This window comes from Labrus mixtus, chromosome 4 (genome assembly GCF_963584025.1).
Source record: "Labrus mixtus chromosome 4, fLabMix1.1, whole genome shotgun sequence".
NCBI classification, from domain to species: domain Eukaryota; kingdom Metazoa; phylum Chordata; class Actinopteri; order Labriformes; family Labridae; genus Labrus; species Labrus mixtus.
In genome coordinates, this window is record NC_083615.1 from 16533424 (window position 1) to 16558698 (window position 25275).

General features: G+C 41.5%; 1 protein-coding gene across 2 annotated transcripts; it reads left to right on the forward strand.

Annotated features, from left to right (window-relative positions):
* On the forward strand, positions 1 to 9057 carry alkbh3 (alkB homolog 3, alpha-ketoglutarate dependent dioxygenase). 2 transcript variants are annotated; one of them, XM_061036084.1, is made up of 9 exons: positions 1 to 118; positions 292 to 401; positions 517 to 551; positions 712 to 759; positions 1145 to 1248; positions 4595 to 4683; positions 4839 to 5048; positions 5761 to 5859; positions 8598 to 9057. In XM_061036084.1, exons 1-9 carry the CDS (start codon positions 13 to 15, stop codon positions 8721 to 8723), a joined length of 927 nt encoding a protein of 308 aa, XP_060892067.1. In that variant the 5' UTR covers positions 1 to 12; the 3' UTR covers positions 8724 to 9057. The 2 variants fall into 2 exon arrangements, with proteins under 2 accessions (XP_060892067.1, XP_060892068.1); XM_061036085.1 differs by having other exon boundaries at positions 14 to 104; positions 290 to 401.
* Positions 9058 to 25275: the final 16218 nt, after the last annotated feature.

Genomic DNA, 25275 nt, shown 5'->3' on the forward strand with positions numbered 1-25275 from the left:
TCGTCTTTTTGGATGACTTCTTCTCCCCCCCCCCTAGATGTGATGTCAGATAAGCGCCAGCGTGCCAGAGTCCAGGGCTCCTGGGCCAAACAACTGCCAAAACACTCAGGACCAACAGGTGATTTAAGAGTCGTTATGAGTCATTGAATTGTTTGTCAAGAATCCCTCTCCCTACTCGCTGCTCCCCAAAGACTTGGCCCATTATTAGTTGTTTTACACAACACATTACAGCACAGTCTGTAACCAAACCCCCCTGTTTGATACCTTTTAAAAAGTGTTTTTTTTTTACAGGTTCAGTCCAAAACAACCAACAACCTAAAAGTGTCCACACTGCTCCTACTTCTTGGGGATGTGGGCCACAGAAAACACCTCAGACATTTGAGTACCACCAGCCCGCCAAAGTAAACGACACACACACACACACACACACACACACACACACACACACACACACACATATAATGAAACGCTTGCCTCCTTTTTCTCTGCTGTGACATTTGTTTTTTTTCTTTTCAGCAACTCAGAGAGGCTCCACCTGAAAAGTTGATAGAGTAAGTTAAACTTTGCATTCTCACATGATAGACCTCTCTAGAGTTTAATTTAATGTGACATCTGTTTAAAAATGATTAAAAGTCCACTATCTGAGATGTTTTTGGTTGTTATTTGGCCAAATGCCAGGTTGACTAATGAAGTCAATTTGGCTCTTGACAGAAATGCAGGTGATTATGAGATTAGCTGCGGACCATCAGGAATGTCCAGGTGAGTAGAATGTAAACCCTCCATTTGAAGTATGTGTATATAAAACTAGTAAATTAAAAAGGGGAATACAAAACATTTCTGTGACAGCACCAAATATGTATTTATTGACTCATCTGTGATTGCATTTAAAGTCCACTAGATGGCAGTCATCGCATCAGCAATATATACGTAGCGACGACTAAATATCATGCCTCCGAGTCCTACCTCACTTTTGTTTTTCATAATAGAGATAATAAGACAGAGATGTTTAACCATTGTGGTTTTAGACTTTTAGATGTCTGGGGTGCCTACCTCCAGACTCTTTTGAACATTACCTACATACCCCACGCCTTACTTTTTGGGTTACTTCGGTGTAAGTGTGTCTTTTGTCTTTCTCTCCGTCCAGGCTGCGGCTGCTTCCCGGGTTTCTCTCCCCAGACGAGGCAGACTGGATGTTCAGTAAGCTGCTAGCAGAGCTTCCCTGGTCCCAGAAGACTAACTTCAGACAGGGTGGGTACCAGCCAGGGCTGTAAGAGTAAGCAAAATATAAGGAATTAAATGTGATCCGGTGATGCACACTGCAGGTTGAAACGGGTTTCCCCACTGCAGCTGCTTTTTATAAGGTTTGGATCGAGATCATTTACTCAAAGCAAGTAGCTTGCAAACCTATAATGACATTTCAGATTCTTTCATTTTACATCGGGGAGCTAAACAAGGACGTCCAGTCTCAGGCTTTTGGCATTTTGAATACATTAAATATTACTCTGCTGTGATGACATCATTCTGCTGATGGGTCATTTTAGTTTTTGGTACTGTGAAGAGTATTACTTCTTCTTGTCCTCATCTCTGGGACCGGTTCGTTGTACATGTAAAGAAAGTTGTTGGAGAGTCAACACTTCGACCACAGCTGCGAAACACTCTGAATTTGTTATTTGGATCAAAGAATGTGTTTGGACATTTTAAGTGCACATCTGGGTTTTATAAACACAGAATCAGTGATACACAACCAATGTGTTCACCTCAAGTAGATAGAAAGCAGAGTAATTCTAGCAAGAAGAGCATGGCTGCAGGTTTTTTGCCAAGACGAAGACAGAGTAAAAAGTTCCTGTGAAAGGAAAGAATAAGTCACATTGTACCCGGACAGACTTCATACAGTGATCCTGTTGAGCTGCAGTCAGACTCGGCCTCTCAGAATCCGCCCCTCTGTCAGCTGGCTCTCGTCCATCTCGTGTGTTACTCTGCGATAGCTCCGTGGCAGAAGAATAGCATCATAAAAGACAAGTGAGCAAGATGATTTCCAGCCATAGTTCACAGCTGCAGGTTGTGTAATCTCAATCCATCACTGCTCAGACTTTGTCAACAAAGTCCATGTGATGTTTGGGTTATAGAGGAAGGACTGGGGGGGGGGGGGGACCATAACCTTGTCACCAGTCACCTCTCCTACATCCTTTCTGACTTCTTTTAAACCGTGGTGACTCAGTTTTTCCAACCATTACTCAGGTCTCCTAAATTTAATCCTGTCAAGAATTTGTTTAGATTTTCCTCTGATAGCAGATCTTAACTGACAGAGTGCAATTTTTGATCCATGACCACACATATTTGAAACAATAACTCCCAGAGTCCCTAAAATAATTTAATACCATAAAAAGCCAGGGCTGCTTGGGCAGTTTGTTTTGGCCGGCCAGATGCCAGAGAATCGCTTCTTGAAGGGGAGCTGGTTGTTTCCCAGATAAACACCAAAAACCACAGAGAATAACCAAGCGGCAACCTCTGTGGTTTTAAAAATCAAACCAAGGCTGGAGTGCAAAATCCTGCAGTTCATCGAGGGGCCGCTTGAGGCTGGAAGTCAAATTCACACCACATTCAAAAAAGCCGTTTGTACAGCATAAATAAACATGTTTACAGCCTGGTACAAAAAACTAAATAGGTCTGATTAGATTAGTTATTGTCATCACTGGCACACACTGTAGGGGGATGAATTTTTCTTTTACACATCTGTTTTGATTTTATGAACGACACGTCTTATCCAGAGTGAGGAGTGTAGCTGACATGATTGACAGGTGAGCGCCATGTAACAGTTTGTCAAGAGGCTTAAAACCCGCCTCAGCTCCAGCTCTCAGCCTGTCGCAGGTTGACTGAAAGTTAGACTGAGACAGCATTTCCAACATGGCGGCTGCTGCTGATGAGCCTCCAGAGCCCCCTGCATGAACAGATGGCTGACGTCACTCAGGCTTCATCCATTAATATTTACAGTTTATGGAGAATAACAGACAGAAAAAAATTCAATCGCGATGTTTACCTTGCCTTACCACAGCTACAAAAAGATTCATGTGACGTAGCAGATAATCACCGCAATATGTGTTGAGAGGAATACGTGAATAACTGTGGGCTTTCATCCTCTACATACACTCGTGATCATTCAACACAAAAGAGGTCGTTTGAAAACACACTACATCTTTTCTTCTCTTTTGAAGTTAAAACTGTCGTGACCCAATTACTACGGCAAAATGCAGATGATCATAGAGGCTTTTTTTCCCTTTATCTGAAAGAAAAAAAGAGACTACAATTCAGTACGTTTTGAGGTGAAATGAGAACGTCTCGTCAAACCTTAAGCAAAAGCAGTCCGCTCTATGCAGAGAGGTACAGAGATGTACATAGATATAGAAAAAACTACTTTTTGTTAAAAAGAACCCTTCCACAAACACATAAAATCAGCCAAACGCAAAGCAGTACCATGTTATGCATTAAGGGTTAAATGGGGTATGGTTATTGCAGTATGAATTAAAGGTCACATATTCTCCTCTTCTTCAACTCAGTGTAAATAAGTCTTAGAGCTCCTCAAAACATGTGTGTGCAGTTTCTTGTTCTAAATCCACTCTGATCCTGTTTTTGATCATGCCTATAAATCCCTCTATTTCAGCCCTGCTCAGAACAGGCTGTTTCTGTGTCTGTAGCTTTAAATATGTAAATGAGCTGTGTCTGACCACGCCCCCTCTCTGGAAGAGCTTGGGTGTACTCGGGCTTTCTTGCTCCATGCTCCATTGTTTCCGGTGAGAAGGCAGACTCAGAGGGCAGAACAAACACCTAGCTGTGGGAGTGTCACCCACCTGGGGGAGGGGTTGCTGCCCTTTGTGATGTCATGAAGGGAAAATCTCCAAACGGCCTGTTTGAGCACACATTTTCTGAAAAGTGGAGCAGGCAAAAGACGGAGAGAATGGACTTTTCTCATGATTGGGGGTTTGTAGACAGACTAGAGACACATATTAGTGTTAGAGAAACATGGTGAAGTTAATTTGCATAATATGTGACCTTTAATGGTTAGGTTCAGCTGCTTTGGGTTATTTCAGGTGTGGAAATGCAAAGAATTTTTCCTTGGCGAGAAAATCCCACTGCCGATTTGCTCTTTCTCCTGAGTCTTGGGGTCAGAGTGGACTTTATGCGCTGAGACAAGGAGCCCTTTGACTAAATAATGTCAACATGCAGAGCCACAAAGCTTTTGTTTTTCATCCATAAGAACGTTAATCACCACTTTGTTAATTTTCAAATATCAGCTCTAAAACTGGATATCAAATCTACGTTCTGCCTGAGAACTATTCAATGTGTCTGTACTAGAAAAATATCAACATCAGGCTTCAGATGCTCGCTCAGATATTTAACTTTAATATTTCCCGATGAAAAAAGTCTTTGAGAGTGTAAAAACGCTAAAACAGGATTCATCATTAACATTTTGAGAGATCTATATGCACTTTGAATGGACCTAGTTATACAGATAGAGGCTGAAATATGTTCTAATAATGGTCTAAATTGTTTCTTTTGAGGTAAAGCTGTATTTATTTATTTGTGTGCGTTGGTCCAGGTGAGGCGTACGACGAGCCCAGAATGACCTGCTGGTACGGAGAGTTGCCTTATACGTATGCTCGCTCCACTATGGCTCCAAACTCAGAGGTTAGATCTTCTCTGTAAACATTATGGTCTTTCACTTTCTGTGTTTTTCTTTTTATTCTTGGTTTCTCTTGATTTGTTCTTTTTTTGTTTTGTTGACAGTTACTCTCCTTATTTATCACCTTAAGTTACTTTCCCTTTTTTTTTCTTTTTCTTAGTGGCATCCGTTGCTGTTAACCCTTTGCGGTGCGGTGGAGCAGGCGAGCGGGTGCAGCTTTAACTCCCTGCTGTGTAACCTTTACCGAGACGGACATGACAGCATCGGCTGGCACAGTGACGACGAGGCCTCTTTGGGTGACAAGCCCACCATCGCCTCGCTCAGTCTGGGCGACATCAGAGTGTTCAGCCTCCGCAAGCAGCCGCCACCGGTGAGAAGAGATCCAATAAAGCCAAAATAGTCCCCAAAAATGACTTTTGAGAGATTCTGGTAAAAGTAGATGCACTGATTCAAACTTGTTTTTAATCTAATGGTGATAAAGAACAGGCTTCAAAGTTTTATTTTTGTTTTGCTTAACATTGACCATAAATTCAGCTCTCAGTTTTATTAAAGTAGTCTCACAAAGTGCTGGGCTTCTTAAACCTGCAGACACTCTATGATCTATAAGCAACCTTTGCTGTTTCTCATGAACTCGTTTGACAGTTAAACTTTACTCCAGGTTCAGCCGTTCATCGAAGTCCGAAGTCCACCATTTTTCAGTAAATATATCTGATAGGTCGAAAAATATCAGAAATGAGTGTCTTGATTTTTCACAGAGGAGTTGGTGGTGCGTCCTGAGGCTAGACGAGTGCAGAACCACTGGTTTATATAATCTTATGAACAGTCACAGTGATGGTAGATTTCAGGTTTGACGTCATTTCACAGCGACAGGTCTGACCCTCTGTGACGGTTCAGCATTCATCAGAGTGACCGCCTTGAAGAAGAAACGACGTCTGTTATCTTCAGAGTTTTAGTAAACACTTGTGCATGTAACAGAGCTTTAAAGCGTGTTTATACATGTCGTATACATTGTACCGAATGTGTATGGGAGTGTGTTTCTGGTGTGGGACAGCTGGATATTCTCTTCACTTTGTTTGTGTTAGGAGGAAAATGGTGACTACACGTATGTGGAGCGTATCCGGGTTCCTCTGAGTCACGGGACACTTCTGCTGATGTCAGGAGCGACACAGGACGACTGGCAGGTAAGTTCCTCCAATCAAATGAAATGACCCACGAGGCTGAAAGAATAATAAACATGATACGTGATTGGCGGGGATTTATCAGAATCAGGTGGATTTAAAGTCTGCTTGTATTTTTGTTTTGTTTATTTTTTCATGTTTTTACTGTAGATCTATGTCTTCTTCCTTTTGCTTTTTTTTTGTGATCCTCTTGACTTGCACAAGCTGCCTCAGGTTTCCTCTGTTGATACCAAACCAACTCCCTAAAACATGGATGACTAAAACATGGACGCATCTCAGTGTCTGCACCCCTTGGTTTCTTTTATTTTTTGGGCCTTTTAGCCTTTATTGGACAGGACAGCTGAGGAGAGACAGGAAATGTTGGGAGGACAGAGTAGGGGATGACATGCAGCTGAGGTCGGAGTCGAACCCACAGCTGCTGCCTCTGCACATAGGGCACGCAACATATCCGCTAGGCCACTGGTGCTCCCCACCCCTTGGTTTCTGAAGCAGAGATTTTAAGCCCAATGATGGCGGTCTCCATTTTGGTAATGCTGTCTGAAACTAACCAAGAAACAGGCAAAGGGCTGGAGCTGAGGCACACTTCCTAATTGGCTTCATATTTCAACACTGGAGGATGTCGCCTTTGAAGAATCCTTGCTTCTATCATTTTCAAAAACATCTGCACTTTATCTCTGTAAAATACACAGTAGTCCAGTAAAAGTATTTGTATCTGCCATTGACAAACGTAAGAAAAGAAAACGATGTTCAATAATAATAACAACTAAATATTAACAGATCATTTATTGAAATAGACTTTGAGCTAAACTTTCATGGCAACAGAAACCACAGTCAACCTCATGCCACCTTGAATAATCAGAGTAAATAGACGTGCTCTGGAAACCTCAACCTGGATAAGGTCACATGAAGACCTCACTCACCTGCCCTGATCTGTGTGTGTGTGTCTGTGTGCGGACTGGGCTGGAGAGAGAACAGCAGAGCTTCAGCATAATGAGAGTGATTTGCTTGACAATGGAGACAGAGGACAGGTTTATACGAGTGCATGAAAGAGGATGAGAGGCCTGGAGTGTGAGTGTGTAGCTGCTTTCTGATGGAAGCCGTTTTTCTTGCACTCAGCGGTGAGTTTATGTGCTTTCACAATAGTTTTAATGTCACTATAAGTAAACCCTTTAAGCCTTTGGAAGAGTTCATGTCTGCAGGCATTTACAATTGGGAGGAAAGCTGGTGTGGGATTTTTGCAAAGTTAAACCTCCATGGCTGAGAAAGTTGGCCTGCACTGAAATGACAAAAAAAAAACGCATTTCCTTAAGTGGCCACTTGAGGCTGGCTCCAAGAGTGAATCAATCCCTATTAAAGCTCTTAAGTCCCACCGGAAACAAAGGGTGCTGATAGGCAAAGCACAACATTGACAGCTGTTCTTTAGAGCGCTAATCAGCCTCAAAACCACCACCTAAATATCGCCATCGTCAATTTCAAACAAAACCATCGTCATCATTATCATCATTACCGTCATCAATAATATCAAGTACGTAAGTGTTCATGAAAGAGCTGGGTCTTTAGCTTTCTCTTAAAGACACACTGCAGATTGAATGGAGTTTGGTACTTTCGTTCCACCAACAGGGGGCGACAGAGAGGAAGAGTCTAGTTAGAGACTTCGGGCCCTGTTGTGAAGGTTGGATCAGATGCCTTTCATTGGCAGAGCAGAGGGCAGGAGGGGGTGTAGACCTGGATGATAGTGAAGTGATGGGAGAACTTCAGAGACTGCTGGAGGAGTTTAAGCTTTAAAGGATAAAAAAAAAAGAAGGTCACATGTGTTTTATGGTGACGCCTCCCCGAGTATCTGAACAAAGGTTTCATCTCCCTCTTAAAGATCCTGCCAGAGAAAGATCACAGCGTCCATTAATTTTCTCTCCTCGTCTGCCTAATGAAACCTTTTGGCTCAAATGGAAAACTTTGTAAGCGAGTGCTAGATATTTAACTAAGCCTGTGAACCCTGCTGAAGCACTTCATTTGTTTTGAAAAGGGATAAAGGTTTTTTTTTTTTCTGCATGTTCCAGTCTTTCTTTTGGCAATGATGTGGCGAAAACAAACCTTTCCCCTCCTCCTGAGATGTAGGGGAAGAAGGAGTGTGTGTCTTTTAAGCTGCCTCTGCTCATTTCAAAGGCAGCGTTGGTCATTTTCTCCAGATCCACTTTTTCAGACTTTGGTTGAAATTGTCTTTAGGTCCTGACAGAAATTAATAACTCATGTGCTCTGAAAAAGGAACAAAGAAAATCCGTCATCTGTAGCAGTTGTAAGCCTGTAAAAACATTGACCAGTGTCTGCCATGAGGTACCAATCTGATGAACCAATCAGGCGCCTCCCTGTCTCCTTGCTCGCTCTCTACCTCTTACGTGCACGAGCCTACACTCAAAGCGCGTCACAGAAGACAGAGTTTATACTGTGAGTTTGTCGTTGGCCTTTGTGAGTTGTAAAATATGTATGATGATAAAGTTTAGTGTTTACTCTGCATTCATGTCCTTTGTTGTTGTTGTTGTTGTGATTCTTTCTTTCTTGCTTTTTATTCTTATTATATATTTTTTTCTTGTCTACCCGCTGCTATTTGTGTCCCCGCTTTCATGCTGTGAGCTCGACGTCACTGTAAATGAGGGAAACCTCAGTGTCTGTCGAGTTAAAGTAAAGGGTTTGAATTGAATTGAAAATATAAAATACAAATGTTTGTGTGTCTCTGTCTCCACCAGCATCAAGTGGCTAAAGAGTACCATGACCGAGGACCTCGCATTAACCTGACCTTCAGAACCATTTACCCGGAGCCGGAGGGCCACAGGGCGGGGACCAAGCTGAGATTCACAGCCAAGCAGTCATAAACTCCCCCCTGAGAGGCAGGTACTTCAGACACAACGACGTCTGAGTCAGGGGAGTTTGAGTTTAAGTGGGACTGAACCTGATAAGGGCCGACATCAGCTTTTCTGAAAGGAGTGATGTGAATGTGGAGATCACACAGGGACGGTTTGACTTTCAGCTGCACCTGTATTCACCTGTTGCATAAACAGACGGACATAATACAGAATATCATCACAGAGAGACGACAGATATAAAGAGTCCAAATAAGACCCTGAAGACTTTAAAAATGTTCACTACATACTTTAAATGTATTTGTTCATTTAAAACAGATAGTTATTTATGTTCATTAAAAGAAAACATGTTAGTGTTTCAAACTTGTACTTTGACCCAAACAGCTGGTCATGAGAAGTGTGTTTCTGTACACAGGCTCACTGTTGATGTGACCTTAAATGATTCCCCACCTTGTTTATCTTTTAGTTTAGCTTTTGGAGAAAAAAACATGTGCTGTTAAAAGTTAAGGAGCTGCTAAAAAGGCTAATTAAGCCAATTACAGCTCATGGGTAATGAGCCTCCCCGTGTGTGGGGAGGCTGTGGTCCTCAGGGGGCAGGCGGCCCCAGGTTTCCGGTTTCTGTCCCTTCTTTCCCGCTCTCTCCTGCCCTGGTTTCCAGCTCCGTTCACTCTCCAGTGGGGGCACGAGGGGCCCAGAGAAAAAAAAAAGGAAGAAATTCAAGTATTTTCAAACCACAGTTTAAAGATAGATTCTGTGTATACGATCGATAATTAAAAGAAAGGAAGAGTAAAATGCTTCATGAGGCAAATTTCCCAGTACTTGCATGCCTACTGTTTAAAGGACGTTTGTACTTTTCCAATGTCATCTTTACATCTGAAACTGCATACATTGAGGAGAGTAGGGGGGAGATAAACGTAACCTCAAAGGCCCACATGAAGGGACAGTCTGCCCTAAAGAGAAGAAAGTTGTGTTTTTGATCGCTGTGGTTTTGAAATAAAATAAAATAAAAGTTTTTGAATTCTCTTCTATTGTGTCCTTTGTTGCTGCGATGCATGATAAGCATTAGGTGATTGATACGGTGTATATTTATTCTTATCATTTTGAGCTGTGATATCCTTGGGAATAGGGGGTAAACATTCTTTATTTACAGGCAACTTAAACTGTAAATACCGTCGTGTGCAAGGATGTTTGTCATGACAACATGATGCCACAAAGGTACATCGTGTTTACCAAATACAGAGAGCACTGAAAGGTTCTCTGCAGGACCTCTGAGACTGACAGCCCGTCTTGTAGTGAAACCTAAAAGAAGTGATGGAAACGGTTTCCTGCTTCATTACTGCTCGTTCATGTGATGTGGATGTAATCTTCCTCACATTATAGCTTGAAGTTCAGTCGTTTGTGATGCCCTAAAGAACTGTCTCAACAGCACATACTTCTGTGATGCCCTCTACTGATACTACAAACAATCTGTAGGAAGACTTTAACGCACTCAAACTTCAGCAGCCAGAGTCCTGACACGTACTGGAACATTTGAACACAACACTCAGGTCCTCAAAACACTCAACTGGCTCCCGGTACAACACAGAAAGAATCACTTTTTCAATCCTGTTATTAGTCCATAAAGCTCTTAATGGTTCAGCTCCTGAGCACATTTCTGACCTGCTCACATACGACAACCCGACCCGGCCCCTCAGGTCATCAGGAGGAGGTCTCTTAACCATACCAAGCATTAGATCAAAGTCCGGAGAGGGGGCCTTTAGTTACTGTGGCCCTTCTCTCTGGAACAAACTCCCTGCTGATCTGAGGTCCATCACTACGGTCTCTACTTTTAAAGAGTCAATTCTCTCTCAAGCATACGAGTAGTTACTATTTGTATGTGTGTTTGCGGTGTGTATGACTTTATCGGGCACTCTCAGGATTTGATTTAAATCAACATAATGAACATTCGATCAGTACTAGTGTTAGCACTAGCCTCGTGGCTAACATTAGCTCCCTCTGCCTCTGCAGCCGACTGAAACAAGTTTGTTAACAAGCTTTTGCAAGCATCCTAACTCAGTGCAGGTCCTGGAACGGCTATACTGACGGTGACATAACTGGCACATGAGTTAAGTTCACTGGGCACGCTTATTTCTGTGACATTACAAATGAAAATAGGCTGACATTTCATATTTGAACAGAATGAGAAAGTCTTTCTGTAGTGTAGAGTGGCTCAGTATTTTAGCTATTCCCATCAGCATTCAGGCTGTTTGTTATTGTTTCCTTTGCTTTTTCACAATGATACTATACTAAATATGTACCATAATTAACAGTGTTTGTGGTTTTATGGAAGATTAAACATTCAAGTGTTAAACCCTGAGGCGGCGGCGGCTCCTCCAGGTGATTCCTGGTGATATTTTATATGTTGTCATATTTAGCCCTTAGGTCACTGACCGTGTAACATTAACTTGCTGGTTCATGTCCAAGCCATATACCTTTCCCAATCAGTGGAGTTTATTAATAGTTGTTTGTGTAGTATGGAGTTTCAGAGTCAAATTATCAGACAGGCCTGATGCAACGGTTTAGACTCAACAGACGGGAGAACGTCTTTTCTATTTCTCTAGTATCAAACGGATAGAGTCAGAAATCGGATAGAGAAAGTGGAGAATGACATAATGGGAAAGGAGCCACAGGTCGGATTCAAAGCCGGGGCGCTTGTGGTCAAATGGTTAATTTGCTGGACCCATGTGCGGAGGCTGTTGTTCTGGAAGTGGCATGCCCGGGTCCTTTCCCGCATTTCATTCTCCTCTCTCTCTCTCTCCCCGATTTCTGACTATCCACTGTATCTTTTTAATGAAGGAATTAAAAAGCCCAGAAATAAATCTTTGAAACTAACCCGAGCCGCCTACTTGGAGGACTAGCCTCAGTACATAGGGCGCACTCCTCATCTTAAAAGGTGGAGGGAAACTTGAAACCAAAACAAATTGGTATAAGTGATCCAGGTCCAACTCGTATCAGCTTGTGCAGTGTTTCACATCTTGACTGAAACTGACCTGTTGCAAAGTAAACAAAACTTTATGCTGCACTCTTTCTACTTGTATCCATGGTTACCACTGACCAGCTACTTACTGTAGTTTGATGAACATTTTATATGGTTTGATTTATCATGCGGCGGGTTAAAGTCTTCTGTTTTGTGATTCAGAGGTACTAGCGAGATTAATGAGTTAACAACTTACTGTTGTGTGAGTCTTTTTCAAATACATTTAAATACTTGTACATGAGTAAATGCTTGTGCTTTTGCTACCTCTTATTAATCGTATAAAAAAAGTCACAGCATATGATTGGGAAACTCACATACACTATATTTAATAATCGGTAACTCTGTGCTAAGGCTCATCTTCTCTGTTTTTGTGAGTTAAAACTAAACACCACATGAAACTGATGACAAACTATTAACTCACTGCAGCTTTTACTCAACACAATTTTCTATGTACCTTTCCAACAGTACAGCAGTCACTATCATTACCATGGCAACCTCCTTTGCTGTCCAATCTAACCCTTGCCTCACATGCCAGCCATTAGAATCTCTCCTCAAACTCCTGATTGGCGCACACTTTTACACCTGGCATCATAAATGCACCAACTTCTTTCTTGACTCTCCTACTGTACAACCAGAAAACAGATGTTTAAGTTACACATGACAGAACTGCAGACTGCACGTCGGCTTTTGTAGACTCACACTGTGTAATAGGATCAGCAGACAGACTTTCTCCTTGAAGGACCCTTTTTTTTTTAGGTGTGTGTGTGTGTGTGTGTGTGTGTGTGTGTGCACGCTCAAGTTAACGAGGAGGACACACAGTGAGTAAGCAGGTTGTGTAACAGGTCCTCAGCCTGTTGATCGAGCAGTGCAGGTGAGGGACACCCCACATGCTGTGTCTGGTTGTTACCAGCTCCTTGATGTGGGGCCTCGTGAGGGGCACAGATCGGCATACTTTGTACCAGAAGAGAACATCTGAAACAGGTCTGAGCTGAACATAAGATTGAGTTTATGGACTTTGCCCATAATGTTCAAAACATTGGTGTTATGTTTGTGTTTCAGAAATGCCTGTAGTGCATCCACTCTTTTATTACAGATTGTTCTGGTATTAGGATTCATTATTATATCGTTAACAATCATCGTTCTTGAACAACCCTCTTATTTAGACGCACATCCTGGTGGAGGCTTGTTCATCCAGTTACATGTATTATAAGCTGGACAAACTGCATCTGATTGATTCATTTTCTCTATTGGTTAGTTTATTTAGCTTATATTTAGGTCGGTCGTTAAAGGAGTAATATGTAACTCTGACTGGCACTAATCACTTCTATCTGAACCACTTCTCTTGCCCGCTTCCATCACTGCAACACCTGTTGACCTGATAACTGCTCTCATATCTGGCACACCGAGGGGCGTCCAAAATGGCCGTATGGGGGTGCCTTAAAACCGCCTACTATCTCTGGTCGGATCCAAAACCGACCATTCAGGTCCAGAATCTAAACTTAGAAGGATGACAAAATGCGGTTTCCACAAGTGCTCTAATATTTGACGATGTTTAGCTTTTTTTTTGTTTCAGTCATATTCTTGCTTTCTCTCTTTGTTTATCTTTTTTTGAACATGTAAAGGAAGTTTTGTAAAAAACAAAAAAAACAAAACAGGTGCTACATTTTAACGGTGTAATGTAACAACAACTCAAAAACTTTGCCGGTTATCTAAACAAAGGCACTTTCTGCTTTGAAGCATGACGCTTTGACGGATTTTAAATCTGTATAATAGCCAACCATCTCACTGATGGCCTGGTTTGCTTTTATGCCCATAAACAGGCATCAGTATTCAATTGAAACTGTTTCATGACAACACAGATTTCTTACAGTTTGGCCGAGAAAAAACGCCCTTTAAATTCTGAGAGTCAGATTAGAGTTATGTCCCAAATAATTGACAAATGTCCTAATCCTGTTCCACTATCTGGGGAATTCAAACCACTCATCAGTTTATCTGCATGGTCTTCCATTGCAGTGGATGGTGTAATATAGATAGTAACCATGCGTTCTTTTTTTTTTTTACAGTGCATTGCTGCATACTTTGGGTCCACAAACAGTGTTTTAAAGTTCTGTGTAGACATTCGGACAAAACGTCTTACTCGTAGTATAGAGGATTATTTATGGAGTGGTGAGGGATTTTGGACAGAAACATTGTCTTCCTGTATCTGCAGCACTTTCCCCGCTCTGTCTTGTTATCGTTGTCGTTTCCCGCTCTGCCCGGAAAGGTGGAAAGGAACTCGGCCTGTGACCTGAAATCGAACCAACGAGCTGCCCGGCATTGCTGGGCTAGCCACTGTTTACTCGATCCAAATCCCGACACCTGTTACGCAGAGCTAGAAGCGTTTGGGCTTACGGGAGCTGCATCAGAGCTGCGGCTGCTGCACACTCCTTTTAGCTCTGCCTTCAGCCACTGGAGCCGATGTTTGGATCACAACCAATACGGTGTCGGCTCAGAAAAGTCCCTGTGCATGCCGTGAAATGACTTCCAGGCACCTTTTTTTGTATTCTCTTATTAGCAGACAATGCACAGTGAGCTACCGGACCTCGTTGGATTACAGAGCTTTGTGATAAGTTTGTTTGGCTTCATGACATTCTGATCCACAAGGATTTAGGAATTAATCCAGCGGGTAATTTAAAACCATGTGTATAAATTCAGATGCAACAGAGTTATGTCATATTATAATTAGGTATGGAAGTGACCTGTAATGAATCTGAGTTTATGTGCCAAGCGTTTGAGCTAGTAAAGGCTAAATTTTAAATAAAGCATGTTGGTGTTGAATTTATCAAAACAATTTAGTGTATGCTCTCAACTTGAATGCAAAGATTTAGATGATATTGAAAGTAAAATATCTTAATAAAGTCTTCATTTTACCTGTAAGAAAAATATGAGCTTGACTTCAGCGTCTTTATAATTGACTCTGCAAGTCTGTGGTCGACTCGTGCAATGGTGCATTTTTATTAGCAACGCCAGCGTCATAGCGCTGGAGACAAAAACTGTCTCGACTATGCAGTTGTTTTTTACGATGGCAAAACTTTATAGTTGTTTGAACAGTAACAGATTAAGGCTTTTTCAGTGCTGCACACTCGTGTCTTTCTTGGAAGAAGTGCACCCTGAGTGAAACACACCGTAAACAAGTTCAGTGACAGAGTGTGCACTGAGAAGAGAACATGAGCTTCTGTGTGCAGGCGAACACGATGTCTGCAGGTCAGTCACATCTCAGCACTGAGACTGTCCCTGTCACTGTAGTGAACCTCCAGATCCTACAATCTGTGTGTCAGTGAGATAATTACTTTAATTGTCTGTTTGCAGTCTTAAACCTGTACCCTGTAGGTGCTCTGTATAGGTTGTTGTAAATCTGTGGCTGTACATGTGGTTTCATTTGTTGTAAGTGCAGTCTGGAGTCATGCTGGGATTTGCTGGGAAGCTGCTCTGGGAACGAGCTGACCGATTCCCTTCACCCTCCCCTCTCCTCCCCTGGGCTTCATGACTTAAGTTCACTTTCTTTCCCTCTGCCTCCTCCTCCTCCTCTTCCTTCTTCTTCCTCTCTTTCACCTCCTGCACCTTTAAGCCCCTTCATCTTCTCTTGTCCATGCCTGTCCTGTGTCACCGTCTCGTCTCTTTTTAATCCGGTTTTTGGTCAGGTTGTGTCGTTGGTTTGGCTGCAGCTACCTCTCTCTAGTCGAGCTGTGAAAGAGCGACTTGTCTCCCTGAAAGTGATTATTTCAGATCACACACACATTGCATTTCTTGTTATGACTTACAAGGAGTCTCTTTAACAAAACGAATAACAGTTCTTTGTGGCTATGGTAAGTTGTGGTTTGTATCTGCATGGACACAAATACATGATAGAAATTACATTTTAACACAGTTGGAAAAGATAAAGCCTCACATATATCAGCTTCTGTTCAAGAGTTTGAACGTGCTGGTTTGATGTTCCCAGCTGGAGGCTCTTTTTTTTAGATTATGGACGTTTTTAAGGAGTATTTTGATTCGTTTTTTCCAGAAGGGACAATGGCTTATTGTATTTTATGTTGCTGAAACTGATGCTGATATATGCACATTTGTTCACCTATTTGGAGAAAACCTCTCTTGTGAAAAAGTCTCTCTTGTGGTGGAATACACATAAATTATTAAGGACCAAAATGTGTAGATGATGGTTGGGGTGAGTCCAGGTGGAAAGAGAGGTGGGATTTTAAGACCTGAGAGCACCAGGTGCTCTGAATCGGCCTAGCTGATTCCTCTAGGAACAAGGGAGACGGAAACTTTAGTACAACCAGACTATAAAAGGTAGGGCAGCGAGCGTCACAGGAACATACAGTATGTTTTCTTTTCATTATTTTATCGAGGTTATAAAGCCCACAAACACGAGGGTGTAAATGCATCGCCAAGCATGTGAGAGGAGTCCAGTTTGATTTGATGAGTGTGCCAACATTAGGATTGGACGTGGGGCAGACATGAGAGCAGATGATAAATGGATTAAATGTATCAAAGCTAATAAGCTTTACAATTCTTCCACTTCCTCGGGTCATGTATCAATCTTTGATGTCTTCATTTGAGTGTTTTTGTTCTAATTCTGGGAGAATCGGAAAACATGACCTCGTTTTCTGATATCCGCCCCCTGTCCTGTAGAGTCACGTCTTTCAAGCTGCTTTCCTGTGTGTGATCAGCTGGCGTTAATCTCATGTTAACAGACATGTCATCAGTGGCGTCCTGAGGACATAAAAAACTGAACAGATTGAAATGCATCTCATAAACAAAAATAAAAAACATGATTAATAAATGTTCAGTATTCTCAGACATGTAGGTCTCAGCTGTGGGTCCTTAAACAGCAGCGTCTTTATCGGGAAATAAACGGCCACAGGAGGAATTTAATCCAACATGACGAGTGAGTCACACCAATGTTTCTCCTTTGAGCACTAATAGGAATGGAAACTGAGCATATGAGGACAGAAACTCTCAGAGGTTTCCCATAAAGGACACACAGTTGTTGTTAGAATACTCGGCAGAGAAGATGGAGGGGCATCTACCAGGAAACAAAGCCCGCTAGTGGATGGAAACTTAACCCCTTCATTAACCATGTGCCCCTGACACTGACCTGGATACCAATCTGGATTGAAGTACCCTGTCTGTTCTGTTATGAATGTTATAGGAGAGATAGTTAAACACTGATTTCCAAACCAGAAACAAAATTACAAAGGGCGTTAACAATCGTACAGGACTGCACATGAACTTATCACATTAAACAAAATCATTAAAATACATAATTAAAGCATCACATGATTACTTTTCATAACATAGTGAGTGGGATTTTTGTGAAAAACAGAAATAATCCCTCTATATCCAATTTAAAGGTCACATATTATTCAAAATACATATTTTGTAATACTTATATACTGTATGTCCCTGGCCTGTCTACAAAACCCCCAATTATTACTTTGAATTATGTCTTTTGCCTGCTCCACTTTTCAGAAAATGTGTGCTCAAACAGGCCGTTTGGAGATTTTCCCTTCATGACATCACAAAGGGCAGTAACCCCTCCCCCAGGTGGGTGACACTCCCACACCTAGGTGTTTGTTCTGCCCTCTGAGTCTGCCTTCTTACTGTAAACAATAGGACATGGAGCGAGAAAGCCCGAGCCCGAGACACAGCTCATTTACATTTAAAGGTACAGACACAGAAACAGCCTGTTCTGAGCAGGGCTGAAATAGAGGGGTTTATAGCTGTCCTATCATTAAAAGAAAAAAAAGGCCTAAAAAGTATGAATAATATCTGCAGGGATTTACATTCTGCTTTTTGCTTGATCGTTCTCTCTTTTTTGTGTCGACCTATCACATATGCACGACTTCTCTGAGCAACTTGGCGTAAACAGACACAGACTTCCTGGAAGGGAATCCTTCCCAGTCTTCATGTCTCAGACTATAAATAACTGTGTTGTCCCTTTGGTGTCTTGATACTGACACAGTCTCCAGAGAGGGAGGGCAGGAGAAGCAGGCTAGCCCCCCCAGGATGACATGTTTTATTTACCCAAACATTGCCTCCGCTACTGTGATATTATGTAACTCTTATTTCTTTTGCTGGAATTTTGATGAGCATGTGAAGCAGTGCAATGATACAACTGCAACAAATAAAATATAATTGATAATAAAAACACGTCATAAACAATTTAAAAAATGTCTCCAGCACCTCTCAGACACAACTCCTGCAAAGATCCCTTATTCTAAACTCCATCAAATATCAAGAATAGCTGCAATGCTATTACTTAAGTGTTACCAAAGTCAATGTTGTTGACATTAAAGGACCAATATGTAAGATATCTACTGAATTACATCGTAAAATGACCTTCTAAGTTTAGATTCTGGTCCTGAATGGTCTATTTTTGTTTTGACCAGAGAAGTGTGCGGTTTTAAGGCATCCCCCTCGCCCCTCTGTTTTCCAGGCAAATGGCAAACCAAACATGTGTTTCAGTGATTGAAGCAGGTAAGCAAACTGGTTCAGATATAACTTATTTTACCCGACCTTAAAAGCCAAGTAAGAGGCCTGATAACCTGAAACGTGGTCAAACTAGGATAGATATTGGAGATGCTTTTTAAAAAATGGAGAGAGGTTAGAACGCAGAAAGGTTTACAGACTGATGCAGAGCTGGCTAAACACTGAAGCTTCAGTATCCGCAACATGGCAACCTGCGCGCACTTTGACTCTCGGGAGGAGGGGGGCGGGGGGAGACAGCTCTCAGTTTTGAATTTGAACTGCACTACCCATTTTAAACACTAGCTGTCAGAGTTAAATATTGCTCCTTCAAATATATTTAGTATAGTTATTTGAAACTACTCGTACCGATGTTTGGATGGGAAGGTGGCGCTGGAAAAAAGCGAGGGGTTAGCAATGCCAAATTTATCAAAGCTATAGAGTCGACACCAATGGATAATTAATTAGCTGGTAAATAAGCCAGTTTATTTTAAGCCAAAACAGCTTGTGTAACATGTTTGATTTGTTGATTGTTTTCTTACGAGGAAGAACTAAATACCTGAATTAACTGAGATAAAACCTTGCAGACAGGAAGCGCCTAGCATGCATAACTTGCAGTCTTCATTCAGTCTAAACAGGTGGTTTGTATACATTTTCAAACTAATGCAGATTTCATGAATAACAAAATAGGCTGTAGAGACAAAAAGTAACTATTTCGTACCAGGATGTAAGCATGTTTAATTATGCTGTAAAGATTAGCATTTCATTATGGGACCTTAGGGGGATTGACTCACTTTTGGATCCAGCCTCAAGTGGCCTCTTGAGGAACTGCATTTTTTTGGGCACCCTGGTGTTGGCTCCGTTTCTCAGCCCAGGAGGTGTGCACTTGGCTGCACTGAGTGTTTAGCCTCTCTAATCATGAAAAAAATAAAGCAGGAGGAGAATGTGTGCCTGATTCAAACTTTTAAAGTGAAAACATGGTCTCATACCAACACCTTAAAGGCTGACTTTTATCTGTGTTATCAATCTTTGATGCTTTGAAGGTGAATTACATGACAGCAGTGGACTTCTTTGTAGATTGGCAGATTGTAAAGCTTTTTACGTCTTTATTGGAGAAATAGGATAGTGGATAGAGTCAGAAATCAGGAAGAGAGAGAGTAGGGAATAACATGCGGGAAAGGAGCCACAGGCCGGATTTGAACCCGGGCTGCCCGCTTTGAGGACAACAGCCTCTAAACATGGGGCGAACAAACTAACCACTAGTCCACCGGGCGCCCTATAGTCAAACAGTGTTGTAATGTGCAGACTCATACTTCTGAAGCAGGGAGAGAAGACTTACCTGAGCTGTTATGTGACTTACCAGCTTTGGCTCCCTCTCTCCCCCTGACATTTGGGTCGTTATGGTAACCGGGGCGTCCTGTCACAGCGGGTACAGGGTGATTTGCCTGTGCGGGAATGCAGCCTGCAGCGTGTACCTCACCTTATGACCCCTGGGGACCGGGATAAATGGATTTTCCTTTCCACTTTCCCTCTCCCTCGTTTTCTCTCATTCTCTTCTCCCACAGTCACTCAGTGGAAGTTATTGTTCAGTACAGACTTACATTTTATGTTTGTTAGTACGGTACATACTATATTTACTTACTATTAATTCAAACAAAGCTGCATATTTGGAAATTACATTTTCAGTATGTCCCCTTTCAAATTTTACCTGACTAACCCAAGCAGCAAATAAACAGACAGAGCTCCAGACCTTTCACACCAAAATCAACCTGCACAAAAATAACCTTCAACCCCAAAACACACCTAAAAACAAAGAAATAAAATAGTTTAAAACAAGAGAAGGATAAAAGCATTATTTTATTTTCTTGTCATGTGTTAATTTCTAGTAACCTTCTCATAATATAATTAGAGGGAGCATCACATTTCCATGCCATTGTTTTTACACTCCTCTCATCCACACGGTCATTAAGGTTGTTTTTTTTTATTTGTGATCTCTGGATTGGATGGGAGATATTTTTCCATATTTCTTAGGCTGATCTGACGCCAGAAAGTGACAGTGAAAGTGAAAAAATAGCGATAAGAGGTCTTCTTCAGGTGATACGTTTTAAATTTTCAGAAATAATCACCTGAAGAAGAACGAGTGTGCGGGCATATCGTCCTTCATCATTCTGCTGTTTTTCCACATCCCTGCACCTACCACCTTTTCCACAAGTGTTTGATAACTGCATTTGAGGGATCAACACAATGTATATCTATCTCTCTCTGCAGATTGAACATAGACTTAAGAAAGATATCGGCCGAGATATCGGTTTCATATTTTTTTTCTCCCCAATTTTCGATATCGTATCGACCCCCAAGAATCCCATATCTGTCGGGCCCTAGTACATATCATGATTGTTTTGCTAAAGGCCATCACTGTCTGTCGGTGGTCGTATTTTTGCACAGATAACCCGCTGAGTGTTGGCTCCAGGGTTCTTGGTTCCTGACTCTGTACTGTAAACATCATGTTTAAATAGAGTGTGATTTAAAGAACTGTTGTGTCCACGTGCGTCTCCATGACTTCATTTACAGTCTGCCTTTGACTGCACCCGGGGGCGACTGAGTTGTAATCAAGTGGGGCAAAAGAGTTGTAAAATGCCATTGTAAACAGACCCAGGACACACGTAGGCTTTAATAAAGTAAACGTCTACAGAAGTGATCCTAAACAAACCTCAGTTTTGTGCTGATGATGCTGTTATCTTTCTGTGGCTTGGACCATTGTTTCACAGCGTTGGAAGAGTAAGCTGACTCACATATACTGAGATCCACTCATGTTTGCAATGTTCTCTGAGTTATTACAGTGAAGATCCATTCTATATCGAGACACACTGCATTGCCTGATCCTTATCATGGTTGTATTTCTCTGCGGTGGTGTCGTCCATGCCAATAATACAGTCGGTCCATGATCTAATGCTTTACATCAGAGCAGTAACTCTACACACTGACTACACACAAACATACTGTACACACACACTTACACTCTTACATTCTAATGAAGTGGACTATCCTGAAAGTTGAGCCCGCTTGTTAATTAGAAAGACTCCCATCTGATTCCTTTTTCCAGTTGGTGCCCTTGTTTCTGACCACGTTTCATAACCAGGACTGTTTTATTTATATACGTATTGCGTCGCTTACACTGGCTCATGTTCCGACTATACTTTGAGATGTGCTGCTTCAAGCAACTTTACTAAATGCTACTCTACTAATAAGTATACAAGCGTTAAATTAACAAGAGCAGGTAGATGAGGAATGTAAAACAAGAATCACATTTTGCATTTATGTTTTAAAGAACTAATATCAGTGCCACCGTGATTCTCAAATAAAGCCTTAATCTTCCATTCCTCTTCCAGCTAGTCACAGAAACGTGCTCAAACTAGGATCAATATTGGAGATGCTTTTGAAAAATGGAGAGAGGTTAGAACGCAGAAAGGTTTACGGACCGATGCAGAGCTGGATAAACACTGAAGCTTCAGTGTCCACCACATGGCAACCTGCGTGAGCATCGACTCTAGAGATGAGGGGGCGGGGGGAGACAGCTCTCTCTAATTTTTTGAATTTGGACTGCAGTACCCATTTTAAACACTAGGTGTCAGAGTTACATACTGCTCCTTTAAAGTAAAGAAGAAAAAACTGTATGTCATATCGTATTTCATCATTGGATTAGATATATAAAGAACTTTATTAATCAATAAATCTATTTCATTTAAGCATTCTGGTTTCTGAAAATGCTAGTAAAACATGTTATATCGATAATTAAGTAAAAATATAATTCATGGGAAATATTGAATTTAAAAGAATACACTTGTACTGATTATTATTTGACAACACTTTGGTGAATATTTAGGTCTTTGGTGGTGTTGAGTTAATGTCTTTGTATGTTGTAGAATTTGTAGGAGCATCAGGTTGAATGATTTCTGCAGGTGTTTTAATTTATTTTTTGTAGATATTAAGTTGTCGATTATGTCATGGTAATTATGGAATCTCTCGAGTGAAATAACCGGATATTGAAGTCAACAGATTTGTGAGTAATATGGTTTATTTGTGGACACGCTTCAGAAACAGGCAACATTAATATGGATTCTTATATTAATGTGACTTTTAATCGTTTTAAGAAAATTGCCTCGATTTAAAATAATAAAACTCTTAACAGCCTGATAGACAGAAGGAAAAGGATGTTATTCTTGTCATTGTTTTTGTCTCATGATGTCCTTGTGTACGACACACGAAGACACAGGCAGGGTCAAACAAAGACGACCCAGGGGACACACTCATCTCCTGGCAAACAAAGTTCCCGCTCGTAAACATGACCATTACTCTGCAAGCTTGTCACAAAACATGTACACAAAATCGGCCAAAGAATGACATAAAATAAAAAATCATAAAGACAGTATATGTGAATGCCTTCATGTCCGGTTTAAAAGAATTCATAACCATCATGTGATGTCACTTGACCGGCAGCTGCTGACCTGATCGAGGATGACCTTACTTCTTAAAATAGAGCAACGGGGTATTTGCAAGTTCACTTACAGGACTTACTGCCCCGCAGAATGTGTGTGTGTGTGTGTGTGTAAGTGTGAGCATCAGAGACAAGACATAGGATGACCTGCTTGGTCTCGCTCGTGAAGGAAAGCGTGACAGAAGGAGGGAGATGTTTAAGCACATAACGTCACTCCTGAAAACTCCGCTGCAGAGGAAAGCCGATGAGCTCAACCCCTGAAATGTAAAAAAGTTGACGCTTCATTGCTCGTGATCGTACGCTGCATGATGCACACTACTGTTGGTGATACTACAAGTTAATATTAGTAACTATGGTGACACTCGAGTTGCCTCTGAGCTTCTCGTGTTTGTGTTCATGTTGTCATGTTCACTATGACATATACAAAATCCCCAGACCAGGGACGCGGGAAGGGTGCTGAGGGTGCTGCAGCACCTCCTAATCATCAGCTTGTGAGAAAGTTGACCCTCATGTTTCCCTCCCTATTATGGGAAATATAAACGTAGTACACCATAATGTGTGATGGCTTTTATGCCCATTTACTGTAGCCTAATAGTCTGAGACAATGCTTCTCTCTCATGGTGGAGGCTTGCATTGTATAAACTTTAATGAAAGACTGGCCCACTTGACCATTGACGGTCTAACTAAACTACCTTCCTCACAGTGGAGATAGGCTACAGATAATCATTTTTAATTCTCTCAGTCTTGACCCTACTCTGTCAGTCACTTATATCATAGCCACATTTGACCTACAAAAAGTATCAAACATTGGAAAAGTCTAGTACCGAACCCTTTTCAACAAAAAGTGAAAAAAAGGTAGCAACATTTTGATATACCATGCAACACTTAAAGGTATAGTATGTAGAAGATTATCTAAATTAATAAAAAATTGACTGAACTTGTTATATATATTTTTTTGTTCAGTACTTACAATACCTCAAATATTTCCAACAGTTATTAAAGCCAGAGAAATCCGTAATATATATTATAGTTGTAACGGGAAGTGTCTTATTGTCATGATGAGCCGCCCTGACAGGCACAAAATATTTATCGTTGCCAAGGAAACACCGGATGTAACGTCAAAGACCGCTGTGAGCTGATACTGAAAGCTGCTGTGCTGTTGCTGTATGTGCTGCTGTGATAAAAGCGTCATGTAAATTATACTTGGATACATCGTCGGTAAACATTCTCTTCCTCAGGTCGGTTTCACCAGTGTGTATTGACTATGGTCAATGGAGAGGATCACTCCCATGATTCCCCGCGAGCCTCGACGTAATCAATGACAGTCCTGCTCAGGGTCAGCCCGATGTTCCCTCAGCCCTATGTTCCCTCAGCATCAGGGCTGACTATAATGCACATTCTGTGTTGTTGCATGCCCCTACCCATTGTATTTTATGTTTTGGATATGTGACCTTGTATTCATTGCTCCGATAATACTGAAGAAACATAAGCCTGAGGGAACATATACGCGCTCCCTCATGCTCAACCTGTTACAGTCTGAGCAGACCAGGAGAAAGATCCACAAACATTACAGCCTTACCAGCAGTCCCAGCATCATCAGGTCAACAAGCTACGTCATTTGAGCGGTAAGTGTAATGACTAAATTTATCAGTGTCTCTGCTGGTGGCAGCATGTCAGGGTTAGTGTACACAGGATTACTGGAAGATAGAAATCTGGCCTCAAATCTTCCTAATTATGTTGTTGTGTGTTGCTTCATTCATACGGCAGGTTTCTTCTCTCACATGTAACACAGATGTTTGTTTATGATTAGGAGGACAAAATGGAAAAGTGAATTCTCTTGTCATTTTAATTAGAACTAGAAAGTAGACAAAAAAGACCCTTCCTTTATGTGAGGGGAAGCATGAGACAGGTATCTGACCCAGACAGATCTGTTCAACATTAACTAGTCTTTAAACCCAGTTTCTGAGATGTTGTTATGGCTCGGTAAAGTCACGGGTAACATCAAAGACTGACGCACACAGTGGATGTGATGGTTAGTTCACTGCCTGTGGAAAACTCGTTGCTTACACAAACAACTCTGGACAAACAGCATGAAAAAAATACTTGATTTTACAGTAAACGAACCAGGGTTCTTAGCGAGGGATACATACGTCCTGTGCGTCTCAACAGAACCGCCTGCTAACATCTCCTGCTGGACTACTTTGCCGGTAGAGCTGACACTGATGGTGAACCTACAGACATATCGAACCTGTATGCTAACGATGCTAAAAAAAAAAAAAAAAAACAGTGTTGTATCAGTAAGCTAACTCTTCAAACCTCACCAAACACCTCAATGACAGACACCCAGATCCCTCCATGAGGTAGAAAACACAACAGGTTAGCATGTAAGCCCGCTAGTAGGATGGTGATGAGCGGCTAAATCATGTTATATGCGATATGTAACGCTAGCTTGTCAGTACACTTGTTTGCTTATATGTTAACCATTTACATACTTTTTGTTGCTTCCTCTTCTGCAGCAACATCAACCATGCCCTACACCTAAACATATT